Below are 18,193 nucleotides of genomic sequence, written 5' to 3' on the forward strand. Positions count from 1 at the left end.
AAATTTATAAATGTAGATTATAAATCTAGATCTAGTTCTAGATCTATCTAGTTAAGTTCTCTGCAGCTGGATTAGAAACAAATAGCTCGCCATTTATATTCCTATTCTAACTTTTTAATAGTCCCAGTGCCCGAATCGATTCTTTATTTAATTTCCTCTGTAATCTAAAGTAGACTATGGCTATGGCTAGTATAAAAAAGTAGTAGGCTATAGTATCTAATCTAGCTCTATATTATATACACCTAGTCTAGATATAATCTATATTTTATGTTAGTAAATTATATACTAATATAGATCTGTTATATAATTATAGAATCTTATCTAGACTCTTGTAGAGTAAATAAGAAGTAACCCAAGGCCAAGGTTCTTGATCAGTTATTTTATAGACTTTTACTTAGACTCTTACTTAGACTACTTAGAGTTAGACTACTGTTAGTTAGACAGACTTATAATTAGAGTATTAATTAGTGTCTTAGTTAACTTAGTAGACGTCTTAAACTTACTTAGTATTAATAATAGTATATAGATCTAGTCTAGATCTACTATAAGTCTATGACTATGTAATATGTTATCTTAATAATTCTTATCTAGATCTAGATATATAAATAAAATATTCTATTTTATCCATATAATAATAGATCTATAATCTAATCATTATGTCAATTTATGTCGCTATTATTATTATAATTATGTGTCAATATATTCTAGTCATGCATGTTAATCTCAGCTGCAACAAACTCTGCTGCTAAGTTGTTGGTTTTTATGGCTAATTCAGGAAGCCATTCCATAATAATAATAATTATAGCTTTTATATATATAGTCAATATAGCGCTACTTTCATGCTTATAGCATGCTCAGAGTGCTAGCAGCTATGTTCAATCTCATTTGTGGACCAGTGGGGAGGAGGAGGAATCTGGGTGAATGTTTTCCATGCTAGGTGCTCAGTAAACACAACTCTGCCCAAGTTGGGTGTTAAACCTCGAGCCCCCTTCCATTCTCTAATTGCACTAGGGAAGGGAGCACTGTGCCAATTTGTTCTAGTTCTAGCTTATGGAATAACAAATGTGTCTCTATCTTTGTGTTTTTCTTAGTATTTCATTAGGTTTTCTAAAATTTCTATTTGTAAATTATGGTTCAATGTTATATATATGCATTATAGCTACTTTACTTTTTATTCTTCTGTCCTGAAGTGTTTGTAAGTTAAGTGATTTTACTCATGCTATTCTTCTGCATATGTTTGAACTAGAATGTAATAATCTTAATTTCAGATTTAACATAAAATTTAAATCTTATAGTCTTAGATACATTAAAAAAAATGAATTGCTTTGACTTTACCATAAATGGGGTATATTTAAAATCGCATAATGTGTAGAGTTACAATATTAGCTACTATGTAGGTCATGATAATGTGTTGACTAGGTCACACACATTAGATTTTCTACCCTAAATATCTATCAAATTTTTATATTAGAATGATGTAACAAAAAGTTAACCAGGATGGCATTAAAAACTAACACAGTGTGTTGAATGGATGTAACTGAAATTTTGTTGGCCTCCTTCAGTCATAGAAAGAATATGGTTCATCTTGTGGTTCGAGCCTTCGTCGGTGCAGTCCCTTATTTTCGTCGCATTTAATTCACTACTTTCTCTCATTTAAAAGTTGGTCCCCGGCGCTGCTGTTCATTTATATTTAATAAGTATGTTTCATCTTGTGGGGTACTTTTTTGTTATGTGACTGTTGAATCTTATTCTGGAGAGATAATCCCGTCCTCGTATGATCCATGTTAATGTCGCATTTGCTCTAGTGGTAGAGTAACCAGCCATTTTTTCATTCGTCTGGCTTTTCTTCCAGAGCGTTTTCACTGCCCTTTGCTTTCTTTATCACCTTCTCTCTCCACATAGGGCTATTCCTTATATGGGGGGGACATGACCAAGCCAACACATGTCACATTGCAAACAAGTTCTCCCAGCATTGCTTGTTCTGTCTTGCCATGTAATTTTCAAGATAAGGCTATATGGTCAATCACATGGAGTTTGATGAAGATGATGATCTGAGAGTCAGTAGGCCTAGAATTTTAAGACAACATTGTGATGTCACTTTCCCAACCTTAAACCCAATGGCACTTCCATTTTGAAAAAAATAGCCAGAATTTGCCTATCAAGAGGGATGTAACTCTTAATTTATAAAAAATAATGGAAAAAAAATGTTATAAAAAAAAGATTCAAAATGTAATACAGAACAATAATCAACAAACAGCTTTAAAAACTTCAAAAATACAATAATCAACAAACAGCTTTAAAAACTTCAAAAATACAATAATCAACAAACAGCTTTAAAAACTTCAAAATATAATACAGAACAATAATCAATAAACAAATTTAAAATATAAAAGAATATGTCTAGATTATATACTTTTAATGCTTTTTGAAATAAAAGAAAGGTAAAAAAATGCTCAATTTTTCAGGGGAGGGGGGTGATTGTGTTTGTATAGAGCATTGTAGACAGCACTTGATAGAACCTTGGTTGTAAGAGTTGAGGAAATCTATGTTTATTTATTAGTATTTCATTGGTTGACTAGGTAAAGTGGGGTGACAGCCCTTGAGTTTTTTTTTGTTACGGTATTGTTCTCAGGGACCAGAGTTTGTGATTGACTAGTAGGAGTACACTATAAGGCAGTTTTACAGTTTGATGTTTATTTAGGGATTCAGCTTTTGTTAGCGTTATCTACAGAACTTTGCAATTATTCCTATTTCTTTATTAAATATATCTTATTCCTAATGCATCCCTGGTGTTTCTTGAACTGTCGCATACGTTATGTGTCCATGTCAAAGTCATAGGCCAAGGAGTTCACAACGGGGGGGGGGGGGGGGGAGAGCTTGTACACTGGGCCTGTTCATTTAAAAAATTAAATAATTAATAAAGTAGTTGAACAAAAATCTGTTTTTTCACTAGATGAGACATGATGAGCTCTTCTTAAAGGAAAGTTTAAAAAAAGTAATAATAATAGTGTGTGTAATTAACTATAAATGTTTCAAAACATCTAAATTGTTGTCTTGTATCAGTTCTTTTGTCAAAGAAAAATACATTTGCAATCTATTTTCATTTTAAAGTTTCATCTTAAATAAATCTCCTATTTGCTAACAACTGCCAACTTGTTTCGTTTTTCAAGGCAGCTGTTAATTACAATAGTTCTTATTGGAAACACTGTTCTGTTTTGAGTTTAGGACATATCATTCTTCAATTAGGCTAGAAAGCTTCAGGTTGCTTAACAATCCCCTCAGGTAGTAACCACTCAGATTGGTAACCAACATAAAAATAGACTATCTGCAGACCCTTGTGGCACTATAATTGATCAGTTCCTTCCCTTGCCTATCACTCTTGTGTGATATTCATTCATTCTTTGGTGCCATTTTTGCCTGTGTTTTTCCTGTTAGTATTTTTATAGGAAAATTTGTGGCTAGTTCTGTGGATCTTATAAGGTGACTTTTTGGTTTGTTCATTATTTACTCTCTCATTTAGTGGCTGATCTCGCTAGACAGTGTTACAATGTTAATATCTAGAGTTTTCACTATGGATGTGTGTTAATTTAGTACGTTTTCTTATTTACAAGGTTCTGATTAAACTTTTTTCAAAGTCCTAAAATAAAAATGCATTTTCCGGCTGCTCTCACAGAGGAAGAAGAGCTATTAAAACAGACTTTAGCTCGGCTTAAGAAAAAGGTAAGTGAAGAAAAAGGTTTGCCTGCGTCAATAAGAGCTTAATTTTGTTTATTCAGAACAGGAAAGAGGCTAGTCAGTATAAATATGAGGGGGGGGGCGTCATTTGTCAAAAAAGTTTGTGGTTGAATGAAGAAGAGGAGCTTTGCAAAGTAGTGTGTGTGTAATAAAGGAAGTTTTTGTTTAATTTAATCGTTGCATCACAAAATTCTATACTTTTCTGGATTGAGAACAATAGAAGGAGAGATCATTCGTTACCAATAATCATGAAACTACTGTGTTTATCTTTCTTTTCCTTTTTTGAATACCCACACAATCTAATAACTTAAGAATCTTCTTGAATATTTGTTTTTACTCACTGAGTGTATTTAATTGGCCGCCAGGTGAAATCAATGCATTAATGTGCCATGTAAACATGGAAATTCAGATCTCCAGCAAATTTTAGCTGAACCTTGACATCAATTTATATAAATTAAATCTGAACAACAAATCAATATATACAGTATATACATATATTATTATCATCAACAGAAGAAACAACTTCAGTCCCTCAAAGCCGCAGCACAAAGCCAGGAGAAGGAGACAACATTGAGCAAGTCAGCTAATAAGTCAGGTACTTTTATTGCAGAGTTTAAGTCCCTTAATTAAGATGCAGCATTAATGACTTAGAGGAGTTCAAGCCTCTAATTAACAGGCCCCAATTGCTTAATTGTAAAATGTTTTACATGTCTCTTGGATGTTCCTTGAGAGTTGAAGATAATCTACATCCTAGTCGAAACCTCCAGCGGGATGGCAGCGGGCAGGGTATGAACCATTGAGATGACCGAACGGCAGTCCAGTGCACAAACCACACGGCCAGACAACCAATCATTAAGTCTCTAATTAACATAAATAATTAGATAATACATGGATACACGTAGGACCTAATTATCTTCTTTTTTAAAGAAGGGTCTTTGGTGCATGTTAATTAGAAATGTAAAGTCTGCTAAATCATTGCTCCATGTTAATTAGAGACTTATAAGTCATTGTTTTTTACGGCCTGATTTCAGGCAAAACATTCATGTTCAGAGTCATTAGTACTCGAGTTGATGAATTTCAGTATTATGGAAGTTAGCTTGGTGTCCGCTCATTGTTATTATGGTGTTGTTTTCTTTTCACAGTTCCTGCCCCTTCTTTGGATTCAGCCGACAAAGCAACTGAGCAAGCCAAGAAGCTAGTGCAGTCAGGGGTAGGTTATGATTTGACGATAGTGTTTTTTTTTTTATTCTCATCAATGACCAAAGTGTAGCAATCTGACTCTGAATTCAAAGCTGCAGACATTGCTAGGGAAATAGGCAGGGGGCAAGATAGTGGAAGTCAAAGAGATTTGGAAATAAATGTTATATTCTGAATTTCTATAAGGTTTTTCTCTCTTCTTCTATGTTCTCATTATTCTTTTGAAGGGCTCAGATGACTAGTCCAATATATGAGATGAACTACACAGTCGTTTCTAAGTTGAGAATGGGTTTGTTCACAGTCGTTTCTAAGTTGTGAATGGGTTTGTTAGTTTTTTCCAATTTTCATGAAAAACCACATCAACCTTTTTACTCCCACTCCCATCTGTCTCGTCTCTGCCTGAGGTCCCTTCTGGGGCCTAGGCCACCAACCAGCTTACTCCAGGCATATCGGTTCTGGGCGAGTCTCTCGAACTGTCCCCACGTCTTGCCCATCTGCTTGGCATCTGCTTCCAAATCATGGCCCCATCTGTACAATGAATTATTTTTAAGTTTTTTGAAGATGTGGTATCTGGGAGTTTGAAGATACCAAGTTAGGAAATCTTTCAAATTTTATAGTCAACATGAGCTAGCCAATATTCTCTGATTAGGTTTTGCCTTTTGATGAGTAGATAACCCTATTAATAAGTAAATGACTGTTGATTAGTAAACTAACCTATTATGAGTAAATAAACCTATTGATGAGAGCATAAGCCTTTTGATGTCACAAATCGAAGCTTATATCTGGCACTTAAGGGAAACTTTTGAATATATTTTTCTCCTCGAGAACCTTATTCAGCTTTACACTCACTGGACTTAATATGAGTTAAAGATTTGGATTAATCGGAACAAAGATTTAATTTTACTATACACTGGTATCTATCGTTTTGTTTCAAAGAAACTTAGCTGCTAGTAAATAGTTTACACAGTGATAAAAAAAAAAAGAAAGATGATCATTTGTTAACTAAAACAAAAAAATTCACTGACGTTAAACATCTATTCAAGAAAAACAAAAAATTGAGTCTACATTTAATTTCTCTTTTTCTTTTTCCTTCTTCAGGCCATCACAGTCAGAAGCCAAAAAGAGAAGTTTGGTTTTAAACGATCTAAAAACTTTGAAAAGAAAAAGGTGTGGGGCTTTTTTTTTAAACGGAACAAAATAATTATAAGTATTGAAAAGTATGTGTGTTAGGTTTCAGCACAGAATTTTACAGAGAAGATTATCAAGGCTACTGAAGATCTTCTGCAATGAACATTAGCAGGACAAAAAGGGGAAGACTACCTCATGGAATAAGCAGGGTTTGTGCTGAATATAACTAATAGATGAAAGAAGCTGTGATCAAATCACTTTTGATGTATCAATGGTCCAGTAGCTTTTTCATTTCAGTTCATTTTGTAATAAAGATTTACTGCTGCAGGGGTGAAGATAATCTAGAAAATACAATAAACATAGATCTATGTTTCCCTGCTTGGTCCAGCATATGTATGCTTATTGTATTTCCTATAGTTCATTTCATACAATTTTAAAATAATGTGTAATATCTTGGTTCTGGGTTTGTACAGGTGTAATATTAGATACAATCACCAAACAAAGAAAACATGTTTAAATATTATTAACTACCTTGAATGGCTACTTGGAAGCTGTTCATTGGCTGGAGTATCTGCCTTCAGTTTTCTTTTTCTTTTTTTTTTTTAATTTCCATTCATTCCCACAATGTCAAGTTGTATACAAGTTAAATTTTGTAAAATATTCTGCTATTTGATATTATGTTTCTCTTCTTGTCAGGACTCAGACAAACCTCCAGGTCCTGTTGGGTTCCAGCCTTTCATGTCCTTCACAGGGGAGGAGGAGGAAGAGAAACAGCCAGTAAGTTGGGAGAACATTTTAGAGTCTTTCTATCATCTTGATCATTGACAGGCTAAGTTCAAAGATCAGTGTGAATTGTGCTACTGCATCATTGGTTATAATGTACAGCATTATTTAGATTTTTTTTTTCAACCGATTGTATTGGGAGGGGAAGGGCATGGTGGCTGAATGGTAAAATTATTGACTTTAAATGCCAGTGGACTTAAAAATCCTGTTGAATATTGAGGTTTGATTCAGGAAAATTAGGGCTTCACTCAATTAACATTAGGGGGTGTGATAGTCGAATGGTTAAGCGCTTGGCTTCCAAACCTGAGGTCCTGGCTTCGAATCTCAGTTAAGACTGGGATTTTGAATTTTGGGATTTTTGGGGCCCCCTGAGTCCACCCAACTCTAATGGGTACCTGACTTTAGTTGGGGAAAGTAAAGGCGGTTGGTCGTTGTGCTGGCCACATAACACTCTGCTCGTTAACCGTTGGCCAAAGAAACAGATGACCTTAACATCATCTGCCCCATAGATTGCGAGGTCTGAAAGGGAAACCTACAATTAACATTGGGGAAGAAAAAAAGGTGTTCGGTCATTGTGCTGGCCACATGACACCTTTTTAACCATTAACTATAGAAAAAAAATGAACATCATCTGCCTCCATAGATTGCAAGGTCTGAGAGAAGATTTGATACCTTATTGTATTGGGATTATAAACTTAGGCTTCATATTGTACTTTGTTTAACACTGTACTAGATGGACCATGGAAACACCTGAGATACTCTCATATTGACAGTAAACATGCTCCTTGTCTTCTGACATTTATGTAACCTAGTTTCTGAAATTACGTTATAAGTGGATGGTGACTTTTCCAAAAGGTTACATTTAGTTTGGCCAGTTGTCTTCTCATATGAAGTGATTCACACAGATTCAAGTCCATGTGTTTGATTATCCAAGATTGAAAAGCCTTGATTATCTCAGTAACTCATATTTCTGATTTTAAAAAGCTACCCAATTAGCCTAATCAAAGATATGTAACTCTGAAGAAAAGAAAATTCAGTTAAAAAAAAACAACTATTTTTAAAAAGAGCAAAATATGTCTAGTTTATAAAATAAATACTTTTAATACAGGTACTTTTAGAATAAAAACAAGCTTCTTCTTCTTCTAGCCAGCTTTATTGCTGCTGAGCTGTAAGCTCTTTTGCAGACTGTGCCAAGGAAAAAAAGTGTGCTGTTTTCTTCAGTTGTTCAGCACTGCCATACAGGGTGTTGGTTATGTTGGGCTTTAGTGGAAGTAGGGTCTGCCTAAGGTGGATTAGGGAGGGGCATTCAAAGAGGATATGGTTTACGGTTTCAAAGGGGTGGGCACAGTGTCTGCAAAGGGGGAGTTGTGTGGAGTTTATTTTGTTGAGGTGGTAATTTAATAGTGGTGTGTGTCCTGTTCTTAGTTGGAAAATTGTAGGAAGTTAATACTGTCCAGTTTGTTAGGCGTAGTCATTTCTTTGTACATGACTCTGCCTGTGTTTCCTGATGCCCATTGGTTGAGCCACTCCTCTTTGTGATTGTTGACTAACATTGACCTTAGGGTGAGGTAGTTAACAGGTCTATTTGGTTGTTCCATAGATGAACCAAGCTTCAAAACTGCTCAATTTTCTGTGTTTGGCTTATAAACTGGTGTATCAGAACAAAAATAAAGAAGCTATACACATCAGGTTTTCACTAAAAGAGTTCCCACAGTAACAATGAGACATGATTAGCTCTTCTTATTTAGTTATATGAAAGTTAAAAAAAACCTAATGCATCCATTGGAATAAGTTGTCTTTCGTAAACAGTGCATCCTGCTGCAGTAGATCTGAATATCATCTTTACCCTCAATTTATTTTTTCATATGTTTTATTTTCTGGCATTTCCTGTTTCAGCCAGTTAAAAAGATGAAAGGATTAAGTGAAAGTTTTGTTTCAGCTGGCTACAACAACAGTAAGTTATACTTTTTGGTGAACATTTCCACTTAATACAAACCTGCACTGCACAATTAAATGGCTACGAAATTATGTGTCAAAATGTCTCCATTAGTCCAAACATTTTTAAAAAGTTTATATCAACTCACTCTGTCTGTCTGGTAAAAAATGTGCACATGTTTTTTATTCTACTCCCAATTTCAAATTAAGCTGAAATTATTTCTTATACCTGACAACATAAGAATCAATTTTTAAAAAATTAACCAATTTATTAACTATTTGTAATTAAATATTTTGTTTGGAATCTTGAACAAGATAAAGAAATCGTGTTTGACAGATTAGTCCCCTTGAGGACTCAAGCCCTGAGTGAACATTTTTTTATGCATTTAAAAAAAAAGTGATCATGTAAACATTCACCAAGACACCCCCCCCCCCTTCTTGCCACCTCCCTTCAAACCTGGTCCAGACAAGTCAAAGGATCATAGCGCATAGAGAAAGCTAAAAGCTAAACCAAAAAAAAATTTTTTAATATTTCAAATCGCACAGATTTATTATGTCTAGGCTGATCGTATATACTAACGTGACTGATCCAAACTAATTAATACAATTACATTTGATATAAGCTTTGTTTTTTAAAAAAAGTAATTTTTAAATGTTTTTCTTGTTATATTGAATTTGCCACTTTGTTAAAAATACTTCTCTCAAGTATGATAATTCTTAAAAAGAAAAATAAACCAAAAAAAACAGTAAATTTATTTATATATTTTTTTTTTTTTGCAGGAGGTTATGAACGAGAACACAGAGACCCTCCTAAGAAAGGTCAAACACTTTTTGTCAAAGGTCAAGGGATCACGAAGGAAATTATTCAGAAAAGTTTTTCTAATTTCGGCAACATCTTAAACATTAATATGGAGCCAGAGAAACAGTTAAGTTTGTTACGTTGACATTTTTCTCCTGTTTCATTTCTGTGCTCAGATAGGTTTGTGTGTGTGTTGTCTCAATTCTATTTAAAGACTTCTCTCCGAGTCTGAAGATTAAATTAAGGAGTCAATTCGCTTTGACAAGAGTGGAAATATTGACTCATTTTGTGTTCAAACCTTTTAGTAATGTGTAATGTTAAAGTAGTGTCTTGTCATGTCTTTGTAATTTGTTACATTTGTAAAGGCCCAAAATACTGAAGCTGTTTTCTCTAACTCCTAAATGTTCTAAAGTCTAGAGTCGAAGTGCATTCAACAAACTCAAGCTTTGTCATAGTAGTTTTTGTTTTTAAACAAATTCAGAATGAAATTTAAAAAAAAAATTTCAAATGAAATGAATGAATTTTTCCTCGTTGATGCAAACATTTCATTAATTATAAGTTTCATTTTTACATTTCACATAACAAGCAAAACCCAGTCCATTGGACGTTTTATGAAATGATGTCATCTTTAGTGAACTGTAAATGTTAGTGAACAGTATTATCAAATACAAGCTTAGCTTGTTGAGTTCATAGAACAGTCTTTATTGAGTGCACATTCAGCGGAAAAACAATAGTTTAAGCAGTATGCAATTTTAATGAGTTTTGTGACATTTGAAGTAGATCTAATAGCAATGTTTGTACCAACAATCTGATTGTATATTCACTATGAGACTGTTAATTGTGTCTGACTTGTTTGAACAGAACTGCTTTTGTGACGTTTGAGAAAGTGGAACAAGCCGAGCAAGCCATTGTGGGGGTAAGTTCCATTTTATCATTGGGTTAGGATTAGTTGTTAATTTTTTTTTATTCTTTATAACTTTGTGTGTGTTTGTTAAGCTAGGAACACCATTTTTTATATTCAGTAAACTTTTCATTTTCTCGACGCAAAGATTGTCCATATCGCCAACCAAACTAGCTGAGACAAAGTATTGAAATTAGTTATTAGAAAAGTTTTGGAAAGGGGGGGGGGGTTACACTTTGAATGTAATTCAATGATTTGAGCCGCAAGTTTGAATTCAGGCTTGCATGAAGACTTCCTTATGTCTCTTTCAGATTTGGTAAAATTATTCTACAAAGAACACGCTTGGAAGGAAGTTGTTCAACAAGTTATTTGAAGTTTTATTTGTTGAGATATATATTACGCCTACAAATTGTTTAAGTTGTCTACCAGCAGTTTGGTGCTACAAGTCAAAGACTGGTAACATGCATTGAGATTTTGTTAAAAATATGGCTCAATCCCTCGGCTACTACCCCGTTCAGTTTAGCGTTCTTGACGTTGTTTAGCTCAGTGTTCCCCAGAACCCTAGTGTTCCGCGAGGCATGAATAGGTGTCCCCATGAACTACTGGAATAATGAACTGTTCGGCCACCATGTGAGTTAATCTATCTAAAAATAAGCAAAGTGCTCTGCTAAATACTCAGAATGGGCGAAGTGTTCTGTCAAGGAAAAAGTTTGGAAAACACTGGTTTAATTGATAGTGAAAATGTCCATATTAAAGTAGAAGCTTATATAAACTTCTCACATGATGACAGAGAGACATTTAGGGGTTAAAGAGTTAAATTAGCTTTAAGCAGCCTTCGGTGTGTGAGTGTACTCCATGCATTATTAGTCTAGGCATCATGGTGGAATAGTTCTTAACCCTTTAATAAAATATGTTTCATATCTCAGGCGCTTCGAGATATGTGTGTGTTTATAAATGAGTGTTTAGGGTTAATATAAGTGCATTGTTCTCGTCTTGTTCCAGATGGCTGGAGGTCTGACCAATAATATTCACTTACATGTCGAGATGGCTAGGCGGCAGCCTGTTTATGAACCCCCTGTGGAAGGCGCACCGCAGTCATCTTGGTCAAGCATAGGTAAGTCTTGTTAATATTAGACCCTTACAGTGAATCTAGTTTCAAGTGAGACTCTTAACCCTTTCAACACTTGATCCAGGTTAAGTATGTTTCCATTAGCAGATATTGATCACTTAGGCTGAAGTTTTGGTTTTCATAAATCAATTTCTTACTGGCTGTTATAGGCTTGTAAATTAAACCTTTTAGAAATCTGATGTGCACAAAACATTAGACTATAACTTTAATTTGTATTGGAGATCCCCCCATTAATTGTGAACAACTAAACTGTAGGTGGCTATTTTTGTGTTTCAGGTGTACAGAATATCAAGTTTTCAGCTACATTCTCAATTTCTCTAATTGCATTTACTTTTTAAAAAAAAAAAGTTTAAATGTCATTTACAACTATATCAGTGGTTCTCAACCTTTTAAGCTCGGCGACCCCTTTTTACAATCCCCACTCTGCGGCTACCCCCATCCACACAGCAATAGAAGAAAAGGCAAAAACAATCCATATTTTCGATGGTCTTAGGCGACCCTGGCAAATCGTCATTTGACCCCTAAGGGGGTCGTGACCCACAGGCTGAGAACCCCTGTTCTATATGGAGGTCACCACCTGTGCCATTCTTTTATTTTAGTCCCAACCAGTGAGGCCCTGAATTTTAGTCCCACCGTTGACACCTTGAATTTTGTTTCTGGCGTATTGAAAGTCAAAAGACATAACATTAACTTAATCTCCAGGAGGCGTGGTTGCTAAGCGGTAAAGCACTTGGCTTCTGAACCGGGGGTCCCGGGCTCAAATCCTGTTGAAGACTGTGATTTTTAATTTCGGGATCTTTTGGCACCTCTGAGTCCACCCAGCTCTAATGGGTACCTGACATTAGTTGGGGAAAAGTAAAGGCGGTTGGTCGTTGTACTGGCCACATGACATCTTTGTTAACCGTAGGCCACAGAAACAGATGACCTTTACATCATCTGCCCTATAGACCACAAGGTGTGAAAGGAAAATTTTAATCTCCACCTTGAGAAGGAGAATTCAGTGTGCTCCCAGAGTTAGCTAAGTCATACAGTAGATATATGTTTTGACGAGAGTAAGATATGTGATTAGATTACAAAAAGAAATAACAACCAATGTTGTCCATTTTATAATCGGGTACTGATTAGTTCTTTTTTATTGTTAATAACTTTGTGTGTGTGTTTGTTTAGCTAGGAACTTAATTTGTGTATTCAATAAACTTTGATTTTCTTGGCACAAAGATTGTCCATGTCACCAACCAAAGTAGCTGAGACAAAGGATGGAAATTAGTTATTAGAAAAGGTTTTGGGGAGGGGGGGGGTACACTTTGAATACAATTTAATGATTTGAACCCCTATGACCTAGTTGAATTCAGGCTTGCTTTATCCACAATTATCCACACAGAAAAAAAACACATTCTCCACCAGAAAGCAGAGGTGATACTACTTTCAAAACCACTTCTTGTAACATGATCGCATTTTAAGTTTCACTTCCCACAATTTGGTATTTATATTAAAGAAAAGTTTTGTATAGAAGCGTCTCATATTGTACTGTAAATCTTGACAATGCAAAACTTTTTTATCCTCTTTTCTAGCGGCCAACACATCACAGAAAGGAGCGTCCTGCAAGGACTCCAGAGAAGTCGTCAAGTACGAGGAGGAAGATTTATTCTAACCTGCGGCGCAATTAATTTGTCCACAAAGAGGATACTGCCGAGGCGGTGTGACAGCAATACTGAAACCCATATGGTAGAGTCAAAGCTTCAATGGACTAGTGAAAATATGTTCATGGTTAATCAGGGATAGATAATTTCTATCTTCAGGACAGGAACTAAGTTGTCTCCCTTGTATCATTGTGAATAATAAAAATACAGGACAGTTCATTGAACATGTGGGTATTGTACCTAGAAACAATGTTCTAAAGACATGCAGGAGTTGCAATGAGGAATGGATAAACAGAAGACTTTAAACTGAGAGGTTATAAACTATATGAGTTGCTAAATCTGGCTTCCCGAGTTTTCACTTGGCTTTCTAAAGTATTGCTAAATCTGGCTTCCCGAGTTTTCACTTGGCTTGCTCAAGTATTGCTAAATCTGGCTTTCCGAGTTTTCACTTGGCTTGCTCAAGTGTTTGCATAGCTTTTGGAAATGTGGTTTTGGATCAAAAGAAATTGAATGAGTAATCAATGGCTGTATATGGAAATGACATAGTAAAGCTTTTGCATTGAGAATCTTGGTTTCAGTTCTGATGAAGACAGATGCTTTTTGCTTGACATTTGAGGATAATATTGAATCCTACCATCTTTAATGGTTAACATCTGTGGATGAGAATATTGAATCCTACCATCTTAAATGGTTTACTTGACATCTGTGGATAAGAATATTGAATCCTACCATCTTTAATGGTTACGACATCTCTTGAGGAGAAAAGCTGTTGTGCTGGCTATTTAATATCCTTCTCCCAAAACGTACCCTTGGGAACCAAGTGAACTCAGCTCCTCCTGCTCCTTGGCCATTTCACCTGGAAGAGTTTAACCCACAAACTGGAGTTAAACAAAGTGACATCAATTTTGGACCTGCCAGGTCAGAATGGCTTGACCCTCTCCTCCTTGTCAGAAAGATTGCAATAATGACCTGGCACAGTCTGTTCTCCAGAAGTGCCAAGCCCATGTCAGTTCTTTCTTGAGATGCCAAGCATCAAGGCTCACCTTCCAGCTGTTGTGCCTGAGTGTGTGATATAGGACTTCTGCAAAGGTAACTTCCTTCTGGAACACCTGAGAGTGGTCAACTTACTGTGGGTGCCAAGTATACAAGATGAAGCTTGGCGGGCAGTGTTCCTTAAATCTGGAAAGAGAACTGGTCTATTATCTGATCAAACTTTGTGTTCACTTGTAAAAACAAAACAAATGTCTCTGAGAAAATGTCTCTGTATTTGTTTGTTATCTGGCTTCACTTCAAACACATGTTCAACTTATTCATAATCAATGTTTTCAAGCTACATGATAACAAACAACAACTCTATTCATTATATTTAAACACACAGTCATTGCAAAACTATATATATATAATAATGGCATTGTCTTCGATTCCGAGGATTAAGGATGAGTGTAGTGTTTCATATGATAATTATGATTATGCAAATCCATTTGCATATTTCTCCTTATCTTGTGCTTCTTTTTATATAAATAATTCATAGCAATAGTTCATTTATATGTTAATTGATTAAAAAATAAAAACATGTCATTGTAAAAATTTGATTTTGTTTAACTCAAAAAATTCTGTGGGAATTGTCACTATGCTCTGTTTGAAATGTTCTGAATACAAAATGATGTGCTAAGCTGTGCTACTGAGATGAAGGTCCTGGTTTTTTTTATTTGTGATAAACATCTGGGTATTTCTTGGGGGACAAATAATATCCAACTGGATGGAAGGGGAGCACTTTGTTATTTTTAAGGACATTTTAAAGTGTTTGGTCACGTGACTTTCTCATCGTCTGCTCACGGCACCTGAAGTACGTCCCCTCAACCTCTATAGGAATAGTTTATAAGAGGAAACCCAGCCGCTTTCAAAACGAAAAAAAAGTGGCAACTGACAAGTGGAGAATGTTAACTTCTAATTACTTATAAATGTAAATGATAGGATGTTATATGATAAATTATATTTCACTTTATAGTAATTTTGTTGCAATTATTTCTACAAGTGTTTCAATTGTATCTTCTACTAAATGCCTTCAATTAATTTTACTAATATGGGGGAAGTAACTCGTCTGAAAAAGGAAACTAAAAAAAATTACATGGTTGTCTCCCTTTAGCAATTTTTAAAAAAACAAAAAATAGACCTTGAAAACTTGTTATGGTGCTTATGAAAGCTGTTTAGAAATAAAGCGACTTGGCAAAAAAAAAAAAAAAGGTTTTAGTCGTGACGTTTTGTTTGTTAAGGAAGTGTCATTTCGCTCATTAAAATTTTTCCTAACTATAATAAATGACATTGTTTGGTGAATTATCTTAAGATACTAAGACCCAAGGGCTAAGCTATGGGATGTTGGTGAATAAGACGGCTTTATTGTTCCTAATTGGAAGGACTTTTTCTCAAATTGAAAACAACAACATTGAGATAAATAGAACAGACAACATAAACAAATTCATTCATTGACTACACACTGAGGTCGTGATCCTATTCATGTTTCCTAGTCAACAAGTAGAGCTGATAAGTAAAATTCCCCTTTCAGGCTTGGCCGGATGATGGTAAAGGTCATCTGTCCCTGTGGCCCACGGTTAAACGAGCTTGTCATGTGGCCAACATAACGACCAACCACCTTTACTTTTCCCCAACTAATGTCAGGTACCCATTAGAGCTGGTTTGACTCTGAGGCACCCTAAGATCCTGAAATTAAAAATCCCAGTCTTCACCAGGATTCGAAACCCTGACCTCGGTTCGTAAGCCAAGCGCTCAGCCACCGCGCCTCCCACGGTCTAAAACCGAACGATTTTTCGAACCGTTCGGATCTAGTCTTGAGTGGCAGAAGTCGCCCACTTCCCTACGACTTGACGTAGTTATGGTGGAGCGGGTGGCGGTTGTGTTCCAAAATATTTCCCATATCCACTTATCTTATCTTATATAATACAGACGTTACTTCAAAAAAGAAGATGATTACGTCCACTTGTGATAGATCTAGATGATTTTTTGTTTTTCTGTTGGGTGATAGTGTTTCGGTCTGGTATCTAATAACCTTTGTCAATGGGAAATGATGCAACCCAGCAGGTAGATTTACCACAGAGAATCTACGAACCATGCACAAACTTTGCACAAAAGAAAACATTTAGAGTCTGTTGTGGCCCAAATGGCTGGCAAAGACCTTCCTTCGGGGAACAGTACCAGGAAAAAGAAGAGGCTGAGAAAAATATGGGAAAACAACTTAAGGAATGGACGGGCCTGACTTTGAAAGAGATTTTATTCAAGGCCAAAAAAACAACAACAGAGGAATGGAGAAAGACGTCGACAGATCATGTGTGTAGCCCCCAGCGGTTCAACGGACTAAGGGATAGGTGAAGGTGAAGCAACCTGAAATTCCAAAATTTAAAATCCCAGTCTTCACTGGATGCTTTACCTTTTGGTTTGCAAGCCAAGCGCAATATCACTCCCCACAACTCACCCTTCCCGTCTGGGTGTGGAAACTTTATTCAGAATCATTATAAGAGAGGGGGAGGGGTATCCATACAGATACACATATACAAACAGGTACACACATATACAAATATGTAGGCTACACACATATATTCCTTTTTTTATTTGTAAAAACAAAAGTCAGCTGGCGCAGCTGCTGACGTCACTAGACGGCGTTCATTAATGAATGTCGCATCAATCGTGTATTACGACAAGGTTTTGCAACACATTACGTAAGAGTTCAAGGCCGTCACTCCCAGAACAAACAAGGAGGCGTCTGCTTTTTGTTCACATTGGAAATGACACAATTATTTACAATATCTAAAAGTTGTCGCCCGATTGGAAACGAACTTTACAAACCTTTTCAAATCATTGTGTGTGTAGGGATAGACGTTTTAGTAGAGTCAGAACACCTTACAGATCAGACGCATTTGGAAAATTATGGCAATGACGTAATTTGAAGCTTATGGCTTATTGCGTTGATGATATCTAGGCTAATGGCTTATTGCGTTGATGATATATAGGCTAATGAACCACGTGACTCCACGTAAGGGCATTTCATGTGTCAATCTAGGCATGCCTGTGACTTAAAGTCGTTGGTTATCCTAGCTCAGGCAACCCATTCTATTCTCTAAGAGCACTAGGGAAGAAGGAGCACTTGTATGAATTTTCCCTAGCGTATGGAACAAGAAATGTGTCTTTACCTTTGTGTCTTTCCGAGTATTTTATTAGGTTGTGTTTTTTTTAATTTTCTTTTATTTGAAGATTATGGTTCAATGTTTTATGTATTATAGCTACTTTACATTTTATTCTTCTGTCCTGAAGTGTCTGTAAAATTTATTGATTTTTCTAATGGTGTTATTTTAATAAAATGTTTTTGTTATAAATTTCACTGCTCTATTTTGCGTTTTCTCTCTCTCACTATATCTATCTATCTATCTATCTATCTATCTATCTATCAATCTGTCTATCTATCAATCTGTCTGTCTGTCTATCAATCTATCTATCTATCTATCTATCTATCTATCTATCTGTCTCTGTCTGTCTCTCTTTCTCTCTCTCTCTCTCTCTCTCTCTCTATATATATATATATATATATATGTATATATATATATATATAAAGCCAAATACAAGTAAATAATGACCCATTCATATAAAAAATGCCTTTCCTAAACTAAAACTTGCTCTCGGAGGACAGATGTTTATGCACCTTTGTAAACAACTGGAGAAAAGCCCGTGCCCTAAATGCTTGCAGAAGTGCCTGGATCTAAAAGGTGGAGTATGTAATGAAACAAAAATTAATTTAAAAACAACAACATGACTTTTGATAGTTAGGTCTGGCCACCTTCGCCTGTATATTTACCTATTTACATGTTAGCAATGTCAAATATTAACAGTGCATTAAGTAGCGAACGGGTTTTGTTTACGACGTCGGGGGAAGCCGCTTT

At 35.6% G+C, this 18,193-nt stretch overlaps 1 protein-coding gene across 5 annotated transcripts; it reads left to right on the top strand.

Moving 5' to 3' along the window:
* Window positions 1–140: 140 nt before the first annotated feature.
* LOC106068449 (negative elongation factor E-like) lies at window positions 141–16,014 on the top strand. 5 transcript variants are annotated; one of them, XM_056039978.1, is made up of 11 exons: window positions 141–159; window positions 3,612–3,720; window positions 4,249–4,330; window positions 4,878–4,945; window positions 6,031–6,099; window positions 6,757–6,837; window positions 8,740–8,797; window positions 9,559–9,703; window positions 10,439–10,493; window positions 11,481–11,592; window positions 13,179–16,014. In XM_056039978.1, the coding sequence occupies exons 2-11, from the start codon at window positions 3,649–3,651 to the stop codon at window positions 13,256–13,258; spliced, it is 822 nt and encodes a 273-aa protein (XP_055895953.1). In that variant the 5' UTR covers window positions 141–159; window positions 3,612–3,648; the 3' UTR covers window positions 13,259–16,014. The 5 variants fall into 5 exon arrangements, with proteins under 5 accessions (XP_055895953.1, XP_055895951.1, XP_055895952.1 ...); XM_056039976.1 differs by having other exon boundaries at window positions 156–199; window positions 13,179–16,013; XM_056039977.1 differs by lacking the exon at window positions 141–159 and adding an exon at window positions 183–269.
* Window positions 16,015–18,193: the final 2,179 nt, after the last annotated feature.

This window comes from Biomphalaria glabrata, chromosome 9 (assembly GCF_947242115.1).
Source record: "Biomphalaria glabrata chromosome 9, xgBioGlab47.1, whole genome shotgun sequence".
Classification (NCBI taxonomy): Eukaryota; Metazoa; Mollusca; class Gastropoda; family Planorbidae; genus Biomphalaria; species Biomphalaria glabrata.

Bases quoted from the DNA above. Each gene is read 5' to 3' on its own strand.
- LOC106068449 (XM_056039978.1), top strand. From the start codon at position 3,649: ATGCATTTTCCGGCTGCTCTCACAGAGGAAGAAGAGCTATTAAAACAG. The intron at 6,100-6,756 runs GTGTGGGGCTTT...TCTTCTTGTCAG, and splicing joins AAAACTTTGAAAAGAAAAAG to GACTCAGACAAACCTCCAGG. The intron at 9,704-10,438 runs GTTAAGTTTGTT...TTGTTTGAACAG, and splicing joins AATATGGAGCCAGAGAAACA to AACTGCTTTTGTGACGTTTG.